The following is a 23,744-nucleotide window of genomic DNA, read 5'->3' as shown; positions in this document are numbered from 1 at the left end:
AAGCTTTTGAGATAATTGCTCAATGACCCTACTGTACCCCACCCCTCAATTCCCCCCGGAAAAGTATGATCCCCCTCCAACTGTGACCCACACACAGTCCTCCATGCAGTGTAGTGGCCACAAACCTCTCCACCCTGTATAATGGCCTCCACACAGTAAGATGGACCTCACACAAACATTGACACTGTATAATTGCATGCATACTGTATAAAGGCTGCCACATTGCACTCCAAATATTATAGTAGACCCACATAGCCTTCGATATTGTATAATGCAACCCATAGTCCACCATACGGTATAATGCTCTCCCCCTAGTCTTCCATACAGTATAATGCACTCCCCCTAGTCCTCTATACAGTATAATGCACTCCCCCTAGTCCTCTATACAGTATTCTGGCCACTACAATTTTTTCACTGACTTGAACAAAAACAAAACACAATCCTCACCCCTCGTCCTCATTCCCCGGCTGCGCCAGTCTGTGCAACGAGCGTTCATACGAAGCACCGCACATCTCATCTGAGACTTCAGACACTGAGGAAGAATGATGGAGGAGAAAGCATCAGCTGACGTTCCTTCTTTCATCATTGCTTTCAACTGTATTGGTATCCATGCGGTGATGGGTGGGGGGCCTGGAACCGGAGCTGCATGGCAGTACAGAGGGGATCGTGTCTCCCTTCTCTGTCGCAGAGATTAACTGTATCGGCGCGCTGATACCAATTGTCACACTTTAAAAGAAACTGGACAGGTTCACTAAGGCTACTTTCACACATCAGATTTTCGGCGTCAGGCGCGATCCGGCGTCGTGCCGGAACGCCGGATCCGGCAAATGTTTTGTAAAACCGGATGTGACGGATCCGGTTTTCTGCCGGATCCGTCTTGTTCTTGACAGACAAAACCGGATCCGTCTCATCCGGTTCATCCGTTTTTCGACGGATTACGCCGGATCCGGTTTTTAAAAACACCCCTTGTGGCCTTCCGAACGGGATTGGCTACTGGAAAACTATATATAGCGTGTTCCTACAGCCCTTCTTTGACAGGTTGTAGAGGAGAAAGTGCAGGTTGGAGAGAAGAGCAAGTTACTGGCGAAGATGGATGTTGTCATTGGAAATATTTTGAAGAATTTGGCGGATTTTACAGCGGAGGCGAATCGTTTGAGGGTGATTGTTCTGGAGAAGGAGAGAGCGAGACAGCAGCGCATCAGGCATCGTAGACGACGTTTGTGGATCCACCCCATCACAGCCAAGAGAAGGACGCGTGGGGTCTATTCTACACTCTGCATGGACCTTCGACGAAACCCGGATAAAATTTTGGATATGTTAGGATGAAAATGGAGAATTTTGATTACTTGGTGGAGCGCATTGCACACCTCATAAGAAAAGCAGACACCTATTGCCGCTTCTCTGTTTCACCCGCAGAGCGTCTGATGGTGACTTTAAGGTAAGCCACATTTATTGGATGTGATCGCATCAGAGCACACTTTCACTGCAATCTTGTTGGTGGTAGTTTGTAAATTCTTTATTTTAAAATTTTTGAAGTTTTTGAACATCACCATTAAACACAACACCAATTCTCAGGTACAGTTGGCGACATATTAAATAGTGTCTGGTTTAGGGCGAGAAGGGAGGAGAAAATAAGGAAAAAATAGGTAGGGGAGGAAAGGAAAAAAGAAAGGGAAGGGGAAAAGGGTACATATTCATATACAATATCAACAACATTAACAATAACAACATGTGGTTGACAACATGAGCACAATCATTGAATGGGTGCACTTCAGAAAATAACGCATCTCCAAGTATTACAATTGGGCTATCTAATATGGGGTAGTGAGGCTAGGAGCCCCAAAAACAGAAGCCACCTAATTCAGTAGAACTTAACAAAACAAAAAACTCTAAAATGTTCCTAAAGAGGGTTGTCTTCTAAGTATCTATTCCAAGGGGCCCAAGTCGACACGAAAGCTCTATGATTATAAATTTCCCAGCTAGACAGCTCCTCTAAACGATAAATCTGATTTATTTTCGCATACCATTCTCCCAACGTGGGAGGAGCTACATCCTTCCAATGGGTAGCTATCAACTGTCTCGCCGCACTCAACATCAGTGGAAGAAGCCCATGTTTTTTTGGTAAAAAATCTTTTGACGGGCATGAAAGGAGAGCTTCCGTGGCTCTAAGATCAACCTTTATTAATCCTAATTTTTTGAGAACTTGCTCAACTCCCTCCCAAAAAACTCGCAATCTAGGACATTCCCAGAATATATGCGTATGATGTCCTCTAGGATTGAGGCATCGCCAACAATCATCATTATCCACGAGGCCTAACTGGAACTTAGCTGGAGTTAAATGCCACCTAGTTAATATTTTATAAGAATTCTCCTGCAAAAGTACACATCTGGAAAAACCCCGAGCATTTGACAGCATTTTAGATATTTGATCCTCTGTAAACGTGATATTAAGTTCAATTTCCCACGAGTGTATAAATGAGGGTTTAGAATGTACATTCGGAGAGATGAGATGTGAGTAAATGCGGGATATAATTTTCAGCCGTGGGGATGGAAGTTTAATCATAATATCTAACCAGGACCAATTAGATTTAGACGGGAATCTCCGTCCAAACTGTAAAAGTATGCGTTTGATGTGTTGTTTCTGGAGAAAATTTGTTGGTTGGGTCGATGCCCCCTGTGGCCAAGACCCCTCCCGCAAGGTGTTATTACCATAAAAACTATTTAACGTTTCTCTAGGGAGGTTGGACCATAAATTGTATGGATCTTGAAAGTCTAACTCTAACAAATAGGGAATTGAGCCAATCGGTGTCAATGTGGAGGGGAAAGTATCTTCCGGGAACTCTCCCATTACCAATCTTTTAATACGCAACGTAGTTGCAGTTACGTCATCCAACCTAAGAGAGGCCGGCGGTTTAGCCCTAGTCCAGAGATACGGCAAACCTCTCGGGCCCAATAAAGCCCAGTCAACACTATCCCCCTCCTCCTTTTCAGCACAGGACACCACCTTTAACCATCTACTGAGATGAATAGCCTTATAATATAAAAGAAGGTCTGGAACCCCCAACCCTCCAAAAGAGATAGGGCGAGAAAGAAACTTATATGGTAACCTAGCCCTTTTATCTTTCCAAATACATTTTCCGATAAGGGATTTTAATGTTCCAAAAAATGTCAGGGGAATCCGAATCGGAACCATGTTCATGGTATATAGTATAATAGGCATTATATATGCCTTAAACACATTAATACGACCCATCCAGGATAAAGTGGGTAAGCTATACTTCTGTATCAGGTTTTTGACCTTTTGAATTAAAGGAGTGTAATTGTCATGGAATAGGTTGGTGGGGTCTCTAGTTATCATTATTCCCAAATATCTAATAGAATTAGTGGCCCAAGAGAATGGAATCTGCGTACGAATGGTGGAGGTCTGAGAGTGAGGGAGACCAATGTTTAGCACTTCAGATTTTGACAAATTGATTTTAAAATTAGAAAGGAGACCAAAATGATGAAAGGCCTGAAGGATAATTGGAAAGGCCTGGGATGGATTGGAGATAAGGAAAAGCAAATCGTCTGCGAAAGCTAGAGTTTTAAGTGACCTCCGACCCACCGTCAACCCCTCTATACGTTGGTCTTGTCTGATGCTTTGTATCAAAGTTTCTATAACTAAAATGAACAAAGAAGGCGACAAGGGGCAACCCTGTCTAGTCCCGTTGCTAATCCCAAAACTATCTGACAGGGTGCCGTTGACTCTGACCTTGGCCGTCGGTTGAGAATAAAGCGAGAGGACTGCTGTTATATATTGAGGAGGGAAGCCAAACTTAATCATTACTTGTTCCATAAACCTCCAGCTCACTCTATCGAAAGCCTTCTCAGCATCCGTCGACAAGAGCATCAAGGGCATACCCCGAGTCTTAGCAAACATTATAGACTGAATGACTTTAGTAGAATTATCCTTCCCCTCCCTGCCTCTTACAAAGCCTACTTGATCTGCATGAATTAGCTTAGGTAAGAAATTGCTTAATCTGCCCGCTAATATTTTAGCCCACATCTTGATATCTGCATTAAGCAGTGATATTGGTCTGTAGCTAGTGCACAGATTGGGATCTTTACCCTCCTTAGGGAGGACTGTGATGTATGCCTCCAAGGATTGTCTAGGGGGGAGCTGGCCTGCTAAATAGGAATTAAACAAAGACACTAGGTGAGGTAACAGTGGTTTTATAAACTTTTTATAATAGATAATGGGAAGACCATCTGGGCCCGGTGCCTTTCCGTTCGGAATAGTAGAAAGAGTGTCTAAGATCTCCGTAGGGGTAACTGGGGCAGTGAACAAGGACTGACCTTCAAGAGTTATTTTAGGGAGATGTAACGAGGTCAAGAATTCTTTTATTTTTGCTAAGGCTGTGACTGGCTCCTGCATGCTATGAGGTGTATTTAAATTGTATAAATTTTCATAAAAGGTTTTAAACTCCCTGGCAATATCTGCAGTCCCAAGAATTGAAGAGCCATCTAAAGCTCTAAGTTGTCTAATAAACGTCTTTTCCTTTCGTTTCTTAAGTAGGGATGTCATAAGCTTACTACTTTTATTGCCATGGAGATAAAACTCCTGTCTACTTCTCATATAAATTTTTGCTGATTGAATGTTTAAAAGGTTTTTTAATGAGGTTCTCAGATCTGTCAGTTCCGACAATATTTTATTTACCTGAGATCTCTTATGTAGTCTCTCGAAGGAACTAATTTGATGTAGAATAGACACAACCTTTTTTGTTCGCTCTTTTTTCAAACAGGAGCCTAGGGCTATAAATTCCCCTCTCATTACTGCTTTATGAGATTCCCATACCATAGGCAAGGGCGGGCCTGAGTGCAAATTATTTTGAAAAAAGAAGTCAAGAGTGCTTGTCAGTTTTTCAATGTGAGAATCCGAGTCCAAAAGAGTCTCATTCAGTGACCACGACCCAGCCGGCCGTGGTAGAGTTTTTATCTCTATGTCAAGAAAAATGGGAGCGTGGTCTGAGAGAGAAATGATATCTATATTAGCTTTCCTAACTAATTGGAGATTAGCTGTTTGTATCAGTAGGTAATCAATTCTGTGATAGCTATTATTCGGATGGGAATAAAAAGTGTAATCTCTGCCCGAAGGAAAAAGCGTTCTCCAAGGGTCTATCAGATGCAATTTTTGTAATGAAAGGTGTAATCGTCTCAGCGCCCTCTGAGAAAGAGCCGATCTGCCCGTCGAAGTATCTAAGGCTGGGTTCAAAGATACATTAAAATCCCCTCCCACCAACAACAGATCCTCAGTAAAAAGTTCTAGAACATTCAATGTTTTACACAGCCAACCTATCTGGTTCCTATTTGGGGCATATAAGTTACACAGGGTAATCTTAGTGTTAGCCAAAAAGCCCTTAATTATAATGTACCTGCCTTCTGAATCCGATAAACAATCGCTCAAAATAAAGGGAACATTTTTCTTTATAGCAATACTCACTCCACCCGACGCTGAACCGCCCGTACTGTGATACCAAGTCGGGTAGCGAGATCTAGACATATCTGGGACTCTCCCTTTTTTAAAATGTGTCTCCTGCATGAAAACTATACTAGACTTCTTTGAGTGCAAAAGATTCATCACTTGGCTTCTCTTATTCGGAGAGCGTAAGCCCTTTACATTATACGAGGCCACAGTTATAGTGGCTAGGTTCACCTTATCACCCATAGTTTGTTGAAGAAAGTAATAAAAAGGATTCCTCCGTCATCAAACCACAGAAATTAAAAGAAAAAAACAAAAAAATGAGAAAAATAACAAAAAACCTAAAAATTATTAAGATAAAACATGAGAAATACAACAAGAACCAACTACCTGTCTGTGGCAGAGGCAGGGGGTCAAAAATACCTCCCATAACAGAACAGGAAAAAACATTTCTGACACACGAGTGGCATATGTTAACTTATACGGCAATTGAATGATATCAACACCTGAGTAAATGTCAAACTTAGCAAGCTAAAATAAGATAGAGCATGTCTGAACGGGCCGAGGGGTCCGGCTCCAGTATGGAAAAAACAAATACAACCGGGAGAATCACAAGAAAGCTCAAGGGGGTATCTCCTTTTCCGTTCCAGATTTCCCTCTTTTGGGAGTCAAGCGTCTCTTTCCCAAGACCCAGTCCCCCTGTCCTCCAGTAAAAGCATGGACAGGGGGAGGTGTGCGATGATCCATGTCTAGAGGTAGCCAGGAAGGAATGTCCATAGGGGCAATGCCAAAAGCGTCCCATATTTTGAATAAATCTTCAGGGGTCCGAACCATTATTTGCCTACCATCTCCTTGTATAGATATACCAAACGGAAACAGCCATTTATATAAGATTTTACGCGAGCGTAACACCTCCAGGAGGGGCCTTAGGACTCTTCTTTTTGCAAGGGTCGACGGCGCAACGTCCTGATAAAGATGAATAGCAGATCCCTCATAAGAAAGATTTTTAATGTCTCTTGAAGCAGACAAAATAGCATTGGTATCCAAATAGCTCAATAGGCCGCAAATCACATCCCTCGGAGGTTCCGTTGGTTTCGGCTTTGGTCTAAGCGATCTATGCACCCTTTCTATTACAATTCGGTCACATGTTTCTTGTGGGATTAAGAGGGCAAAGATCTCTTTAGTAGCTTTTTCTAATATCTCTGTGGAAACACTTTCAGGCAAGCCTTTTATCCGTATGTTCTTTCTGCGACTCCGATTTTCCTGATCCTCAAGGGCCAGAAAAGAGTTGTTAAGCTGTACTCTGTGGTAATCTAGATGCTCTCTCATGGCATTGGAGTGGCTAATGATAGAGGACTGAGAGGACTCCAAAGACTCCACTCTATTACCAATGTGTAACAAGTCCGCTCTCATACCAGATATTTCATTAACCAATGGTTTCATAGCCTGTGCTAATAATTTTTTAAAAAACAATCTAGAAAGTTTCCCAGAGTCTGATTGAGTGACATCGCTGCCAGAAGCATCGTCACTGGAGTCTGAGTCCTCGGCATGCTCCTCCTCCACAACTTCTACAGGGAGCCTTTTAGCATTAGGCTTAGACGTAGCAGATTTGTTTTTCAAAAATTTATCCATTTCACCCTGTTTGCTTCGATACACCTCCGCAGCCAGCGGTTTTGCACGCTCTTTATTAGTTTTGACCATTTTGCTCAGTTGAAGCGTGCCTAAAATTTACCACCCGTACGTCAAAAGTCTAGTACAGCATTTTTCTATATAAAAATAACCCCATGTAACTTGGAGGGCGAGGGGTTAATAACTGGAAACATCCGCGGGGATCTGCTGGAGCCGGTAGAGACAGGGTAGCAGCAACTCTCCACTGCTGCGTTTCAGAAAAGACACAATGTTCTCCTCACCAGGGTCTCATAAATCAGCAGACAGCAGCACTTCTATGTGGGGGGAGCGATATCCCCCGTTCCAAAAACAACTCAGGCCTTGCAGAAAGTCTCAGCAAAACCGGGGGCCGTCAACAACCTGTCTGGCCCAGAGCCAGCACCCTCCTCCACCGCATGCAGCGACAGCAATCCCCGCAGACAGCTCACCGGGGGTTTCCTCTCACCGTCTTGTGTTCCAACGGGCGAGACCGCTCCCTGTTCCGTGGTCTCACACCTCTACCAAGGGCCTCCTGCGGTCCGGATCTCCAGGTCTTGTGCTCAGGGGGATATATAAAGATGGCGCCCGTCTCCCTCCAGCGCCGCAGCACCCTCCACGAGGCCGCTCAGCGCTCCGGTGCCACGTCTCCACACCACCCCTCACCTTCTTCTCCAAGCCCGGGGCACTCTAAAAATCCTTTTTGCCGCTTTTATCCAGGCCAAATAAGGCAATGTTGTGGCTAGGAGCGGGAGCTGCCATAAAACACGTCCTCCCTGTGTGAGATCCAGGCCACGCCCCCGTTGGTGGTAGTTTGTATCTCCAAGTGTTATAGCTGAGTTTTGGTATGTAATGCTGTGATTTAAAACTAATTGATTGTTTTTTAATTCCCCACAGATTTCTTGCAACTGGAGAATCCCTTTCGTCACTGCATTTCCAGTACAGACTCGGGATTTCCACCATATCTGGAATAGTGAAGTACACATGCCGTGCACTGTGGGACTCCTTAGCTGAAGAGTTTTTACCAGAGCCCACAACAGAGAGGTGGATTGAAATTTCAGAAAAGTTTCAACAGATATGTCAGTTTCCCAACTGCTTGGGCGCTGTGGACGGGAAACATATCCGCATTGTAAAGCCAGCCGGATCGGGATATTTAAATTACAAGAAATATTTTTCAATTGTCCTCATGGCCATCGCTGACGCGGAATACAAATTTATTGCGGTTGATATTGGGGCCTATGGCCGCTCCAATGACTCTCAAGTTTTCAAACTGTCTGCCATGGGGCGTAAACTGTATGGAAACACCTTCCAGTTCCCACCCCCTAGACAGCTGCCGCAAACATCTGGTCCACCTATGCCATTTGTCTGTGTAGGGGATGAAGCCTTCCAGCTGTCCGAACACCTTTTGAAACCGTACTCTAGCAGAGGATTGACAAGAACAAAACGCATTTTTAATTACCGCCTCACAAGAGCAAGAAGAATGGTTGAATGTACCTTTGGTATTCTGACAGCCAAATGGCGGGTCCTATTGACTGCGATCAACCTCAAGACAGAAACTGTGGACGAGGTGATCAAAGCGTGCGTGGTACTCCACAATTTTGTTATCTGCAAGGAACCCATTTCCATTGAGGACACCTCTGAAGAAACCACCTTGCAAGATTACCATGACATTACCACTAGAAGTTCTGTGACGGTTTCAGTAATGAGGGACAATTTTGCACTATACTTTATGTCACCTCAAGGCAGAGTACACTGGCAGGATGACAGAGTGTGAAAGATTTGTGCCCTAACCAAACTTGTGTACCTTCTGGACCAACAGTATATACCTTTGCCAACCAAAGTTGGCTATCTTGTCATGGTCTCTATTTTTAGCTTTAGGCCACAGGTGTGTACCTGGTTGTGTTTTATGCAAAGTATTTCACCTTGTAACAAAAGTTGTGTACATTGTTAGGAAATCACCAACAATAAACACAACTTTTTAGGTGAAATACTTTGCTTCAAACACAACCAGGAACACAACTGTGGCAAAAAGCTAAAATTTACCCACAGTTATATACCTGGTTTTGAATACCTTTTTACCTTTTAAATACCCTGTATTTAACCTTTTTTTTTTAAACATATTTCGCCGCAGAAAGAAATGACAGACAACCAGTGTAAACAATTTAACTTTTATTTAAAATATTTTTTTTTTTGTAAACTGTTTTTAAAGTTAAAAAAACTTTTTTAATAAAGGTTTGAAACCAACTGGGCATTTTTATTACAAAACACATCATAAATCTGTGTAGTGTGGGGTGGAAATACTGCTGGAGGGGCTGCGGGACACTTGGACACTGGGTGTGTGGAGAGAGGACTGGGATCGTGGTGGGGAAGGAACAGTTAGAGGTGATGGTGTGGAAAAAGCTACAGAATGGGTGGACATGTGGGAGGCAGAAGAGGTGGTGGGCGGTGGAGTGGAGGGTTGGGCAGGGACTGTAGGAGCAGATGATGTTGATGGCAAGTTGTATGGAGAAGGAGTTTGGTACGGGGAAGGAGTTTGGTACGGGGCAGGTTGCTGGAAGTGGGGAGATGTCTGGTACTGGGGAGGTTGCTGGTACTGGGGAGGTGGATGGTATGTAATAGGAGGGGGAGGATGGAAAGTGGCTGGAGGGGGTGCAGGTGGAGGAACTACTGTGGTGGGAGGAGGAGGTTGGGAGGTAACGTGCTGGAGAGCACCGTGGCATGAATGCATTACATGCATCTGCTGGGTAGGAGATAGCGTTTCCATGCGCTCCACAACAGACCTGAAAAAGGTGTGGTTTGGCGAAGATCTTGCTTCTGAATGCATGGTTTGCAGAAGTGTCTTCACCTCCAGAATGCTGGAGTTGATCTGCTGAAAGCCTGCGGAGATTTGCTCTGACAAGACTTTAAGACAGTTCTGGAAAGATGCATTCAGATGCAAGAACTCTGGCGCATAAGTCTTTTCCTGACCCCTCTGCAGCCCAGTCCCCCCAGGTGTACTAGAGGTGGCAGGGGCAGAAGGGTGGGGTAAAGGGAAATCGATCTCCTCACCAGCAGCTTAATGTAATGTAGGCGGCCACGATGCTCCTGTGCTGGTGGATGGGACAGATGGGTCGAATGTGTGGGAAGGCTGGGAAGGTGCAGATGTACCGGGGCGGTCGAAGTGTCCCTCGGTGCCGGTCTCCTCAGGGATCGCCTCAGAAGGGTCCAATCGTGCAGGCTCCCGAGTGCTGCTCACCGTGCTGTGGAATAAAGAGAAAAAAAAACAATTAAAATACTGACATGGTATGGCCCTGGCTGAAAAAAAAAAGTTACATCTAACATTTTTTTTCACATGTGGTGTGTAATATTTACCTTCTAGTGACCATTGTTTCCCGGAGGAACGACAGGGCTTGTGCGTACTTGTACTTGCTCCTGCGTCCTCCAGATCCACTCGGGGCCCGCATCTCTTTATTGAACTCCTTCTTGAAACGATCCCTCACAGACCGCCACCGCTTCACAATTCTGTCCCCTGAAACGAGAAAGGAGTGGTTAGTATACAACATCAGTGTTTCCCAAACTCCAGTCCTCATGGTCCCCAGGGGTCATGTTTTCAGGATTTCCATAGTAAATAGAAATCCTGAACACATGATCCGTGGGGACCACGAGGACTGTTGTTCGGGAAACACTGGTTTACATCAAGCAACCGGTACTGTATATACTTGCGCTCTTTAATCTGGGCCCGAGCATCGAGGTCCTCCCAGCGGTCCACAAGGAGCGAACAGATTTCCTCCCAGAGTCGTCGGGTAACGATAAGGTCAGCGTGGCGGCGGTCAGCCATATTCCAGAGCGGCTCCCTTTCTCTGACGAGATCGATGAGGTGGTCCACATCGAGTCCTCCATCCTCACCGTCAGAGTCGGGAGCACGCTGTGAAGGCTGTTAAAGAAAAAGACAAAAATAACAATTAGCCTCCACAAAAGAAATGAAATAAAAAGTGCAAAAAAACAAAGCAAAAATATTTATACTTACACGCTGGTGACCGCCGCGTTGCTGTCGCCGACGACCCTGGGAGGCACTGCGAGGACCTCTTGGCAGAGCACCAGATTGGGAAGACTAGAGAATAAAACAAAAAATGTTATGTCTTTGGATGTAGGCATTTGTTTGCTGTGTGTGGTCTGCAGAACATTGTTTTCTATGTGTTGTGTGTAGTGTGATGTTGTGTTTCTGCGTTTGATGCCAAAAACTTACCAATTGTGAGCCAACTCCAGGTGTCTGTCCACCCCTTCCTTCTTCTTCTGGGAGCTCCTCTTCATCTTGTGATTCCTGTTTTGAAATAAAAGGCAATGAATAGACATATATTACAGAGATGATGGATTTTGGAAATAAAAACTTACCGTCAAACGCTGACGATGCAAGGGAGGGCTCCCAGAAGAAGATGTGCTGTCTTCCTGCTGGCCAGACTCCATGCCTGTGGGTGGTGTTACTGCTGCTGCCAGTGCTGCCACTGTTGCTGCTGCTGCATCTCTTGGGCGGCTGTTGAATAAAGAGAAACAAAGGGGCAATGAATATCTTGATATTCCATGGCCCTAGTTTGGAGGAATGGGGGATTTGATAATTACCGTCTCTCATCTGCTGCTGGACTCCCCTCCCGTTGTTCAGCATGCTGCTCCATTTGGGGTGGTGGTGGTGCTGATGGTGCTGCTGCAGATGTCTCCTGCCTTGTCCTGCACCTGGTTGCTGTCTTGGGTGCCATGTTGGGTGTGGCTGAGGGTCCCACTGTCTTGCTTTTATATATGTGTCTTGTGGGCAGAGCTACTGAGCATGCTCAGACCAAAAATACCGGATCCGGCGCATTGCGGCGCTCATAGGCTTTCATTGTGTGAAAAAGCCGGACGCGCCGGATCCGGCGTGTCCGGCTTTTTCGCCGGAGACAAAAAACGTTACAGTAGCCGTTTTTTCCAGACGCCGGATTGAGACATAATGCCGGATCCGGCGAAAACCGGATGAAACGCATGGCCATCCGGCGCGATCCGGCGCAAATGCAAGTCAATGGGGGGGAAACCGTATCCGGCATTGCATTTCGCCGGATCTGTTTTTTGTCAAAAGCGCCGGATCGCGCCTGACGGCGAAAACCTGATGTGTGAAAGAGGCCTTACACATTTTAACCACCTCGTGACATTTTAGAACCTTATCCCGGCATTCCAGTAAAGAGTGAATACACGTTTGTGAAAAATGACCTTTATTATGGGGCCACTTACCATAACCAAAGACCAGACTAATCTGGCAACGCATTAACTCACCAAGACGAGTCCGGGTTCTGTGGCTGCAGTCACTCTTCCCTGGATGTGATTGACAATTCCTACTCTAATCCATGTCTTCGCTGTCTAAGGCTGGGATCACACTACCATGTGTGATGCGAGAAACTCTCACGAGTCTCTCGCATCAACACCCGACACTCAGGACCGGAGAGCCACGGCTGCTTGTACTTCTATGCAGCCATAGCTCTGGTCCTGAGTGCCTGGTGTTGATGCGAGAGACTCGTGAGAGTTTCTCGCATCACACATGGTAGTGTGATCCCAGCCTAAGGGTCCATGTACACAGCGACAGGCGGCACGATATGACCAGCGATTGTTTGACTGCCTGTTTATACATCAGACCAAAGTAAACAATGCGCATGGAGTGATCTGTACTAGGTTGTTCTGTGCTCATAGGCCATAGTTCTTGGCTTGGCTAGCCCTGTTTACACAGGACGAAGAGTTTTTATGCTCATCCAGTGATTGGCAAGCTGTTCTCACAAAAGGTAATCGTGAAACGAGTGTTTTTAACGACAATCATTCCCGATGATCGGGCATTGTAAATGTCCCTTAAAGAGGTTGTCCACTTCTCAATCTGTATGTTTGCCCCTAATAAAATAACACATACTTGCCTCTGATGCTGTTCCAGCGGTGACAGCACCGTCTCTCCCAGGACTCACATGACATTATGTCACACTATCTCTGTGGCTAGTCAGCAGCCCGCTTCACTCTCACCGCTTTCAAGAAAAATCAGACATCCGAAGAAGTGAGAGCTGCTGCGCTTTCACAGGAGAGACCGTGCTGGAACAGCACTGGCGCCGGAGGAGAGTATGTTTTTTGTTTTTTTTTTACTGGGGGCAAACATGCTGATTAACAAGGGGTTGTCTGAGCAGGGGAAAACCACTTTAAGTCAAAGGAATATCAAACACACCTGGGGGTGTGACTGCAGATAGTGAAGTCAGCTAATCAGTATATTCAGTCACTCTGCCAACAGAGAAGGCATGAGTTGCTGATCTTATTGATTGGCTGCAGTGCTGCTGACATAATGTCACCAAAGACTGGCCCAGAGGTGAAAATCCGGTGCTAGAACAGGGAACAGTGAGTAAAGCCAAGTTTCTTCTTTCTACTCTGTGGGAGCCTGTGATGCGACGGGGAAGCCGACAAGCATTGCACTACCTCACAGTTGATGGGTATTGATCATATTGCCATAGGTATAGTGTATTAAACCTACTGCAGATCTCAGAGTTCTGTTCATGTCCAATTTTTGCAGAGGAAACCACTTCTCATTAACGCCACATTCACACGCTGCAGCAAACATCAGGTCAAAAATCCATAGGAAACCTGCATGTGTTACTTGCGGATATGGCTGGGAATTTCACCCTGCTTTATTACAAATGTGACGATCGCTTTTTCTTTGAGTCATAGACTGCAGTAATTTTCATTAAAAGGGGTTGGTGACCTTTGGAGACTTTTTTTTTTTTAAATTTAGCTGCAAGTAATTGGGAGTAAAAAAAAATAATTTGGGATATTTTTTGTTAAAAATGTTCCACTATTTAACTATCATAAAGTCTATGTTGCTCTCTCTGTTGTTGACTACAGAATGAGTCAACTGAGAATAAGTCAGTGAGCTTAGTCTGAGTAGAGTTTGATACTTATCTGCCTTTTTCTTAGCTACATTGGAATGAATTAAAAAAAAAACACAAAAACAGCTGTCGCTCTTCTCCAGAAGATTAAGTTAGGTGTTCTAGGCACAGGGATGTGTCAGAGCTGGACTATGGACTCATACAAATGAGATCCAATGCAAGGCTGACCACAGCAGAACAATTCTGCATCTGCGTTTCAGTGATTTGTAGGGACTTCGTCATCAGCTTTTTTTTTTTTTTCTTTAAAAGTGGGGTGAGGGGGGTCAGTACTATTAGAAAAGTCAAGAAGTGCTGCCACCTACTGGACTAACAAAATATACCCAATAACATTTCCAGTTGTGTTGGCGATTTCTGGACACCTCGGACACTTGATTGCAGAAAATTTATCACACCACCCATGCTCATAATGTGCACACAACAGTTGGTAACAGATCGTCCCGTGTGCATAGACTGGCATTGTTCTCAAATCATGATGTGCTGCCAAAAATGAAGACTTACAAGTAATTTTACCCAATGAATGAGCATTTGACAATTGACAGTCCGTATAAACTGCGCAATTATCGGGAAACGAGCATTCCTAGGAACGAAGGTTCACGATAATTGGCCAGAGTAAATGCAGTTAGGGTATGTTCTCATGTATCGATTGTGGAAAGGTCACCTATAATGCTGCTAAAGCAGAAAGTCCACTGCATACAGTGCAGTCCAAAAGTTTGGACACACCTTCTCAAAGAGTTTTCTTTATTTTCATGACTATGAAAATTGTAGATTCACTCTGAAGGCATCAAAACTATGAACTGACACATGTGGAATTATAGAATTAACAAAAAAGTGTGAAACAACTGAAAATATGTCTTATATTCTAGGTTCTTCAAAGTAGCCACCTTTTGCTTTGATTACTGCTTTGCACACTCTCGGCATTCTCTTGATGAGCTTCAAGAGGTAGTCACCGGAAATGGTTTTCACTTCAAAGGTGTGCCCTGTCAGGTTTAATAAGTGGGATTTCTTGCCTTCTAAATGGGGTTGGGACCATCAGTTGTGTTGTGCAGAAGTCTGGTGGATACACAGCTAATAGTCCTACTGAATAGACTGTTAGAATTTGTATTATGGCAAGAAAAAAGCAGCTAAGCAAAGAAAAACGAGTGGCCATCATTACTTTAAGAAATGAAGGTCAGTCAGTCCGAAAAATTGGAAAACTTTAAACATGTCCCCAAGTACAGTGGCAAAAACCATCAAGCGCTACAAAGAAACTGGCTCACATGAGGACCGGCCCAGGAAAGGACCAAGAGTCACCTCTGCTGCGGAGGATAAGTTCATCCGAGTCACAAGCCTCAGAAATCGCAGGTTAACAGCAGCTCAGATTAGAGACCAGGTCAATGCCACACAACAGAGTTCTAGCAGCAGACACATCTCTACAACTGTTAAGAGGAGACTTTGTGCAGCAGGCCTTCATGGTAAAATAGCTGCTAGGAAACCACTGCTAAGGACCGGCAACAAGCAGAAGAGACTTGTTTGGGCTTAAGAACACAAGGAATGGACATTAGACCAGTGGAAATCTGTGCTTTGGTCTGATGAGTCCAAATTTGAGATCTTTGGTTCCAACCACCGTGTCTTTGTGCGACGCAGAAAAGGTGAATGGATGGACTCTACATGCCTGGTTCCCACGGTGAAGCATGGAGGAGGAGGTGTGGTGGTGCTTTGCTGGTGACACTGTTGGGGATTTATTCAAAGTTGAAAGCATACTGAACCAGCATGGCTACCACAGCATCTTGCAGCAGCATGCTATTACATCCAGTTTGCATTTAGTTGGACCATCATTTATTTTTCAACAGGACAATAACCCAAAACACACCTCCAGGCTGTGTAAGGGCTATTTGACCAAGAGGGACAGTGATGGGGTGCTACGCCAGATGACCTGGCCTCCACAGGCACCAGACCGGAACCCAATCGAGATGGTTTGGGGTGAGCTGGACCGCAGAGTGAAGGCAAAAGGGCCAACAAGTGCTAAGCATCTCTGGGAACTGCTTCAAGACTGTTGGAAGACCATTTCCGGTGACTACCTCTTGAAGCTCATCAAGAGAATGCCAAGAGTGTGCAAAGCAGTAATCAAAGCAAAAGGTGGCTACTTTGAAGAACCTAGAATATAAGACATATTTTCAGTTGTTTCACACTTTTTTGTTAATTCTATAATTCCACATGTGTTACTTCATAGTTTTGATGCCTTCAGAGTGAATCTACAATTTTCATAGTCATGAAAATAAAGAAAACTCTTTGAATGAGAAGGTGTGTCCAAACTTTTGGTCTGTACTGTATATATATGTCCTGTGATAATGGGCCCATTGAGGGGCATTTACACTCCAATGTAATCATGAATAAGCTTTGTAAAATACGCCGGTTTAAACAATTATCTTGCCTTGTAAAAAAAAGGCTGCCAATCACCCCATGAACAAGTAAAATGCTCTTTCATCGGGCGAGATGACTTTTCATTCAACACAGAAAAAAAAATAGTTCTTGGCGGTATATGATCCTGGGGGGAAATGCACGATTTAGTGTAGACTGCTCAGTGCGAATCACTTACTTTGGTCAAACAACCGTCAGTCAATAAGTTTATTAATTGGCAGTAACTTCCTATTCAATGAATTTTAAGATAAATCGATAATCAAGCAAACTGTTTTTTTTCATAATCAGCAGCTAAAGCAAGAAATTTTCCACTAAAAATGGAAAAATCATTTAGGCTGGTTTCACATTAGCGTTGAAACAACGCTGCGCACTGCGTCGGTAAGCCCCGCCCCGATCCGGCTCCCTGCCCGCCCCATCCGGGATCACCGCCTACTATCGCATTTGCACGCATGCGATCGGCGCACCCTATCTTTAGCATAGGGTGCGCAGATCATGCGCTGCCAGTGTGAAAGTAGCGTGCTGCGCACTTTTGACGGTGCGCCGTGCGCGCCGAAATGCAGCATGTCGCATTTCGGCGCGCACGGCGCACTGTCAAAAGTGCGCAGCACGCTACTTTCACACTGGCAGCGCATGATCTGCGCACCCTATGCTAAAGATAGGGTGCGCCGATCGCATGCGTGCAAATGCGATAGTAGGCGGTGATCCCGGATGGGGCGGGCAGGGAGCTGGATCGGGGCGGGGCTTACCGACGCAGTGCGCAGCGTTGTTTCAACGCTAATGTGAAAAAAGCCTTACCTGTAAACATAAGCCCCTGAAACGTCCCGAGCACAAACCAGGACACACAAGATTCAGCATCTCCATCTCACGTGCAGGGACCCTTAGGCTATGTTTAGTTCACACAGTTTTTATGATTTTTTTTTTTTTTTAAGCGGGTCTGCCACCAAAACTCTTCCTATTCCACTTTGTTGTTAATAGAAGTTAATGGCTATGCTCACACAAGAGTTTTTCGAGCAGATTTTGAAGCTGAAGCTCCCTAGTTTTTGAAGAGGATTTGGAGAGATTCCTTTCAGTCTCTGCACAGTTTCCAAAAAGACTCGGTGCACATAGCCAATATGAAAACAAATGCCACAGAAAAAAAAAAAAAAAGTCTTTCAAAAACCTCTACAGGAAGCAAAAAAAAAAAAAAAGCCCTGAAAAACTCTTCAGATTTGTGAGCCTAAAAAACAAAAAAAAACAAAAACAAAACTGAACACCATTGATTTCATTGGGCAGCATGTAAGGTGCGATTTCCGCAGTAGGTGCGCTGCCAGGATCCCTCACAGATTAGTGTATCTTCAGGAGACATTGTGATTAAGTTATTGTGTGAGCGCACTTCCAACCAAAAAAAAAAAGAGAATATGTCCCATACCGTGATACAGGATTGTTTGTATTGAATAGGCTGCTGTTGTGAAAGACAATCTAGCAAGTGGTAATAATGACCCCACGTTAGGAGTCCATTGATCAGGTTTCCAGTGGACAAAACTAATTTGCTAAACACTTTATCCATGATCCCTACTCACCTTGGTTAAGCTTAAAAAGCCACCATAACCGTTCCATGTAAGAGTATGGAAGACATTTTTCACAGGCTCTAAATGTCCATTTCTTGGCAAACCTAAAAAGTTCCTCACTTGCCCCATCTAAAAAAAATTTACACAAAATATTTAGGCAAATTTCTGAACAGTTTTAATTTCACCCATACTTCAGCCTAGACTGGAAACCTCCCTCCTCAATACATCTGGGCAGTGCCGTGTTGTCTTACCGCAGGTACCTTATGTAAGATAAGGCTTCTCATTGTAGAGGGCTCATCGTACACAAGATATCAACATAATTCATCAAAATGATAGAAATAGTAAATCTTTTATTGTATGTTATGCTGCAAACACAGACATGTGAGCTCATCCCCCAATGTATTATGATCTGAAGCTTTTGTTGATTCCACGTCAGCATTTTACATGTATGGCTTAATGTCATAAATAAGTTGAGTGACGTGGTGTGGATCAAAGGAATCTACTCAAAGGGTCCACTTGTCATTCTTAGCAAGAGATCTGGCTTCCCCACAGGTGACTTTCTCAGACATTACAAATCAGAAGCAAAAGGAGTATTTTCCAAGTTTCCTGAAGCGGCTAAAGATTTCTTTCCAGAGACAAACTTCTTTGCAGCCTAGAATTATTAAAGAAACAAATTTTAAAATATATTATATTTTAATATATCATTTTAAGCTTAATTTCATACCACAAATAAGATATCAAGTCCTCCAAAAAATAAGTTTGAATACAATCTTCACATAGGAAAGTTGGCGGGGCAAGTGACATCTGGGCTACAGATAGCTGCTGGCTCACAGATTCCAAAAAAAACAGGTAAACAATACCTGCTGCTCGAGCACTAGCGCCAACAGATATCTGTAGACGTTTATTCACCGACCCCACTTATCTCCCGATACGGAAATGAGTAGTCCCATTACCGAATGACCACACCCATGGTCCTGTGTCCCCCAATGAGGCGAAGGAGAAAAGTAGGCTAAAGACAGTTTTAAATCCAGTATGATTTGCCCATTACAGGCTATTAATATCTTCATCCCATACACTATATATAGGGTAGATTTTTTTCTTTAATTTCATAAAAGGGAAGAAAAAAAAATCCCCCACAAAACTCACATTTACTACATCGGCACTGGTGACAGCATCTATGTTTTGGATCACAACCGCTGGTGACGAGTAAGAGCCGGACGCCAACGCCTGGGAGCCAATCTCATTAAACAGCCCACAGGAATTCTCCACAGACAGCAGGTAATGTGCTTTTAGCTGGTTCCTGAAACAACAATGGTCATTATTCTCACTATCTTGAATAAACACCACTTTCTGATGGGATTTTGGTTTCTGCTATAAAGAGCAAACACGATTTATCAACAAAGCTTTTTACGCTTTCAGTAAGGGACCGTCACAGAGGCCTTCTCACATCTTAACCCAAAACACGGGAAAAAGATACAAATCATCTGATTACACATTTTCAGTATATACGTACTACTTCTGATTTTGGTGTAAAAATACTCATGCAAATGACATCCAGGTGAAATCTGCCCTAGGCATTCTTACATCCTTTCACTCGGGAGCATTTTAAAAAGGTTACACTCTAGAATTGGTGCAAACCAATACACAGGACTCGGTCCATCGACCACGTCAGAAGGCCTTGATCGCTGCATGGTCACTCTGAGATCTGCCATTTACCTCTCTGCTCTTCCTATCAGCCGAGCAGCAGATACAGAGAGGTAGGAGGCAGGTCTCGGGGGGGGGGGGGGACTTCGGTCCAGCGGTCAGAGCCTACCGACGTGGCCGATGGACCGAGTCCTACACAAACTCTAAGGTACTCCCAAACCAGACGCTTATAGCACATCCACAGGATAAGTCCAAGGGTGAAACCACAAGTTGAGGCTGGACGCAGGTAGCTGACATTCCCTCCAGCCGCAGTGATCAATAGCCAAATGATTTTGCTTCAAAATCATACTGTCCTTGGCCTAATTGGGTGGGAGACGTTTTGGCAGTGTGTGACCAGTCACCCCCTCAACCCCTGTCATGTGGCAGGTATGAATGGAATGGCATTGGAGAATAGACCTCCCACAGAAGTGAATGGGGAGTCATGCATGTGCACCCACATCTCTAATCACAGTGGCTGTGATACGGGGGTCAAGGTGCCCTAAAATCAGTCACATTGTAAATATACATCAGAATTTAATATAAATGGATGTTTTAAGAAATTTTAGACGAAGCTTCTATAAGATAACCTCTAGAATTGCCCAATATGCAAAATACCATCTTATTTACACTTCACGAATCTGATATTACACCAATGCAATCCAGAGGGGGTCTCTTATTACTTACTTAGCCCTTGTAATATCAGCTTCTGTGACACTGCCTTGTGCAACAACCTTCACCTGATTCACTGCAGCTTTAATCACCTAAAAAAAGAGAAGGTTATAGGAGTTTGGGAATATACTAATTATTACAAAAAAAAAAAAAAAAAAAACCAACACCATCTGGACCTACCTCCTACCGTATACAGGTTTTTAAGTACAGAGGAAACAAATTGGTGAATGTTGGGTGAATTCCCAAGACAGAAGATTTTTTTCGCTCCACAAAAATTGCAACGTATTACATTGGCAGCAGGTGGATGGGATTTATAGAAATCTTATGCCCACTGTGAGATTATTTTTTTTTTCCTACACAGAATAAACTAACCTGAGGTGCGTTTTTAAAATTCACAACATGTTAACTTCTTTTGAAAGTACACTGAGTTTTATGTGCAGAATTTTTCCAATGCATTGCATTAGATGCAGAGAATGCACAGGTGAAAAATGCATGCGATTTTAGTGGGTCTCGCTGAGGAAGCATACTAAATATGCATGTAATCCGCACATCACTATCAAAGTCAAATATTAGGAAGTATCAAAAACAAAAGCAGTTATATTTAAAGCATGATATGCCCAAAAAACAGGATTTTTGGGTTGCTTACCGTAAAATCTGTTTCTTGGAGCCTTCATTGGGGTCACAGAGACCATGGTGTATGCTGCTGCCACTAGGAGGCTGACACTATGCAAATAAGAAAGTTAGCTCCTCCTCCGCAGTATACACCTCACCGACAGGAAGATATCCAGTTAGTGAGAAAGCAGTAGGAGAAGCAACAGAATAGAGAATAAACAGACAACTGTAACCATAAGACACAGAGCAAATAACAGGAGTTGTAAAACATGGGAGGGTGCTGTGTCCCCCAATGAATGCTCCGAGAAAGATTTTACGGTAAGCAACCCAAAAATCCTGTTTTCTCTATCGCTTCATTGGGGGACACAGAGACCATGGGACGTTCCAAAGCAGTCCCTGGGGAGGGAAATCAAACTTCCATCAGGCCAGCGGACTCACCACCGCTGCCTGCAGGATCCTTCTTCCTAGGCTGGCATCCGCCAAAGCGTAGGTGTGGACCCTGTAGAATTTCACAAACGTGTGAACAGATGACCAGGTTGCAGCTTTGCAAAGCTGCAGAGCAGAAGCTGTGTGGTGCACCGCCTAGGAGGCACTCACTGACCAGGTAGAGTGAGCTCTAATTCCAGGAAGGACCACTCGATGCTTGACCCGGTAGGCTTCCAAAATTGCCGATCTGATCCAGCGAGCAATAGTAGCCTTGATGGCCGGCTGACCTTTCCGCGTATCATCTGGAATGACGAAGAGAGAGTCTGTCTTCCGCAAGGGAGTCGTCCTAGAGAGGTAGAGTTTCATTGCCCTGACCAGGTCTAGCTTGTTCAAGGAGCGTTCAAGAGGATGAGTTGGACCTGGACAAAAGGACGGGAGAACAATATCCTCATACAGGTGGAAAGTGGACACCACCTTAGGAAGGAAAGAGGGTGGAGGCCGTAGGACTACCTTATCCTGGTGGGGTACCAAGAAAGGGGAGCGACAAGAAAGGGCAGCGACAAGAAAGGGCCGCCAATTCCGACACGCGCCGGATGGAGGTGATGGCCACCAGGAAGGCTACTTTCCAGGAGAGAAGGGATAGGGAAACTTCCCTGAGAGGATGGAAGGGTGGACCTTGCAGAACTTCGAGAACCAGATTAAGATCCCATGGATTCACAGGCGCGCGGTACGGAGGTGCCGCATGAGCCACCCCTGAAGGAAGGTCTTGACCTGCGGATGGGAGGCCAACGTCTTCTGGAACAGAATGGAAAACGCCGAAACTTGACCTTTTAAAGAGTTGAGGGCAAGGCCTGCATCAAGGCCTGTCTGGAGGAACGCCAGGACAGAAGAGAATGAAAAAGGACATTGGTGGAATGTTATTGGCCTCGCACCAAGTGAAATAGGCCTTCCACGTACGATAATACATTTTGGAAGACGAAGGCTTTCTAGCCCGGATCATGGTGTGAATAACCCGATCCGAAAAACCTGACCGTTTAAGAACCGCGGTCTCAACAGACACGCCGTTAAATAGAGCGGCTGAGAATTAGGGTGGCAAATCGGACCCTGAGACAGCAGATATGCTCTGTCTGGAAGCTTCCAGGGGGCGTCCGTGAGCAGGTTGAGGATGTCTGCGAACCAAGATTTTCTGGGCCAATCCGAAGCGATGATGATGACTGGAACTCCTACCGCCTTGATTTTCTTCAACAACTTGGGAAGAAGAGGAAGGGGAGGGAAAAGGTAGGGGAGCTCGAACTGAGACCAGGGAATGGTCAGAGCATCAGCGCCCACTGCGAGAGGATCTCGGGCCCTAGCTACAAACTGTGGGACTTTACAGTTTAGGCGAGACGCCAGCAGATCTACGTCCGGAGTCCCCCAACGACGGCAAAGCTGAAGACAGACGTCCGGATATAAGGACCACTCTCCCGCTGCGAAACCTCGCGGCTGAGAAAAACGGCGGCCCAGTTGTCCACGCCGGGAATGTGCACCGCGGAAATCGCTGGGACTGATACCTCTGCCCAGTGAAGAATCTTGGACACTTCCGCTAGAGCTGAGGAACTTCGTGTCCCCCCTTGGAGATTGACATATGCCACCGCTGTGGCGTTGTCTGTCTGAATTCGGATTGCAGACCCCTGAGCTTTTCCCAGTGAATGAGAGACAGATAAATCGCCCGTATCTTGAGGACGTTGATAGGCAGAGTTGTGTATTGAGTCGACCACCGACCCTGAACAGCGTGATTGCGAAACACTGCACCCCAGCCCAAAAGACTGGCATCCGTTGTCACAATCTGCTAGTGAGTCGGAAGGAATGACCTGCCCAGAGAAAAGAGAGGTGACGTCAGCCACCAATTGAGGGATTGTTTGACCCGGGGCGAAAGGTGAATTGGCCGATCCAGGGAAAGGATAGACCTGTTCTATCGAGACAGGATGGCTTGTTGAAGCGGTCTTGAGTGAAATTGAGCAAAGGGAACCGCTTCGGCCGTCGCCACCATCTATCCCAAGACTTTCATGGCTGATGGGAGAGATGGAAGCCGTGTGCTCTGCAGTGACCGTACATCTCGCCGCAGAGAGATCATTTTCACTAGTGGAAGAAAAACCCTCGATCGACGGGTGTCGAACAATAGGCCTAGAAACACAAGACGTTGTGTCGGAACAAGGCAGGACATCGTCTGTCGACGAGCCACCCTAAATTGGACAGGGTGTCGAGAATGATGGGAAGACTTTGGCGAGTCTGGTGAAAAAACGGAGCTTTGATTAGAATGTCGTCGAGGTACGGAAAGAGGGCGAGACCTCTGAGCCTCAACAAGGCGATCAACGCCGCCATGATCTTTGTAAATACTCTGGGTGTGGTGGCGAG

General features: G+C 45.0%; 1 protein-coding gene across 1 annotated transcript in view; it reads right to left on the bottom strand.

The window, feature by feature from the left end:
• Positions 1-18,290: 18,290 nt before the first annotated feature.
• UQCRC2 (ubiquinol-cytochrome c reductase core protein 2) overlaps positions 18,291-23,744 on the bottom strand; it is a 30,269-nt gene continuing 24,815 nt past the window's right edge. Inside the window, exons 12-14 of the mRNA XM_073542973.1 lie at positions 20,328-20,404; positions 19,107-19,260; positions 18,291-18,612 (exon numbers count right to left, since the gene is read on the bottom strand). Coding sequence (XP_073399074.1) covers positions 18,529-18,612; positions 19,107-19,260; positions 20,328-20,404 — 315 coding nt within the window. The 3' untranslated portion in view covers positions 18,291-18,528. The remainder of the gene's footprint in view (positions 18,613-19,106; positions 19,261-20,327; positions 20,405-23,744) is intronic.

Source organism: Dendrobates tinctorius, unplaced genomic scaffold (genome assembly GCF_039654945.1).
Source record: "Dendrobates tinctorius isolate UK_male_01 unplaced genomic scaffold, ASM3965494v1 ptg000129l, whole genome shotgun sequence".
NCBI classification, from domain to species: domain Eukaryota; kingdom Metazoa; phylum Chordata; class Amphibia; order Anura; family Dendrobatidae; genus Dendrobates; species Dendrobates tinctorius.
This window is presented reverse-complemented; position numbering and strand designations above follow the sequence as displayed.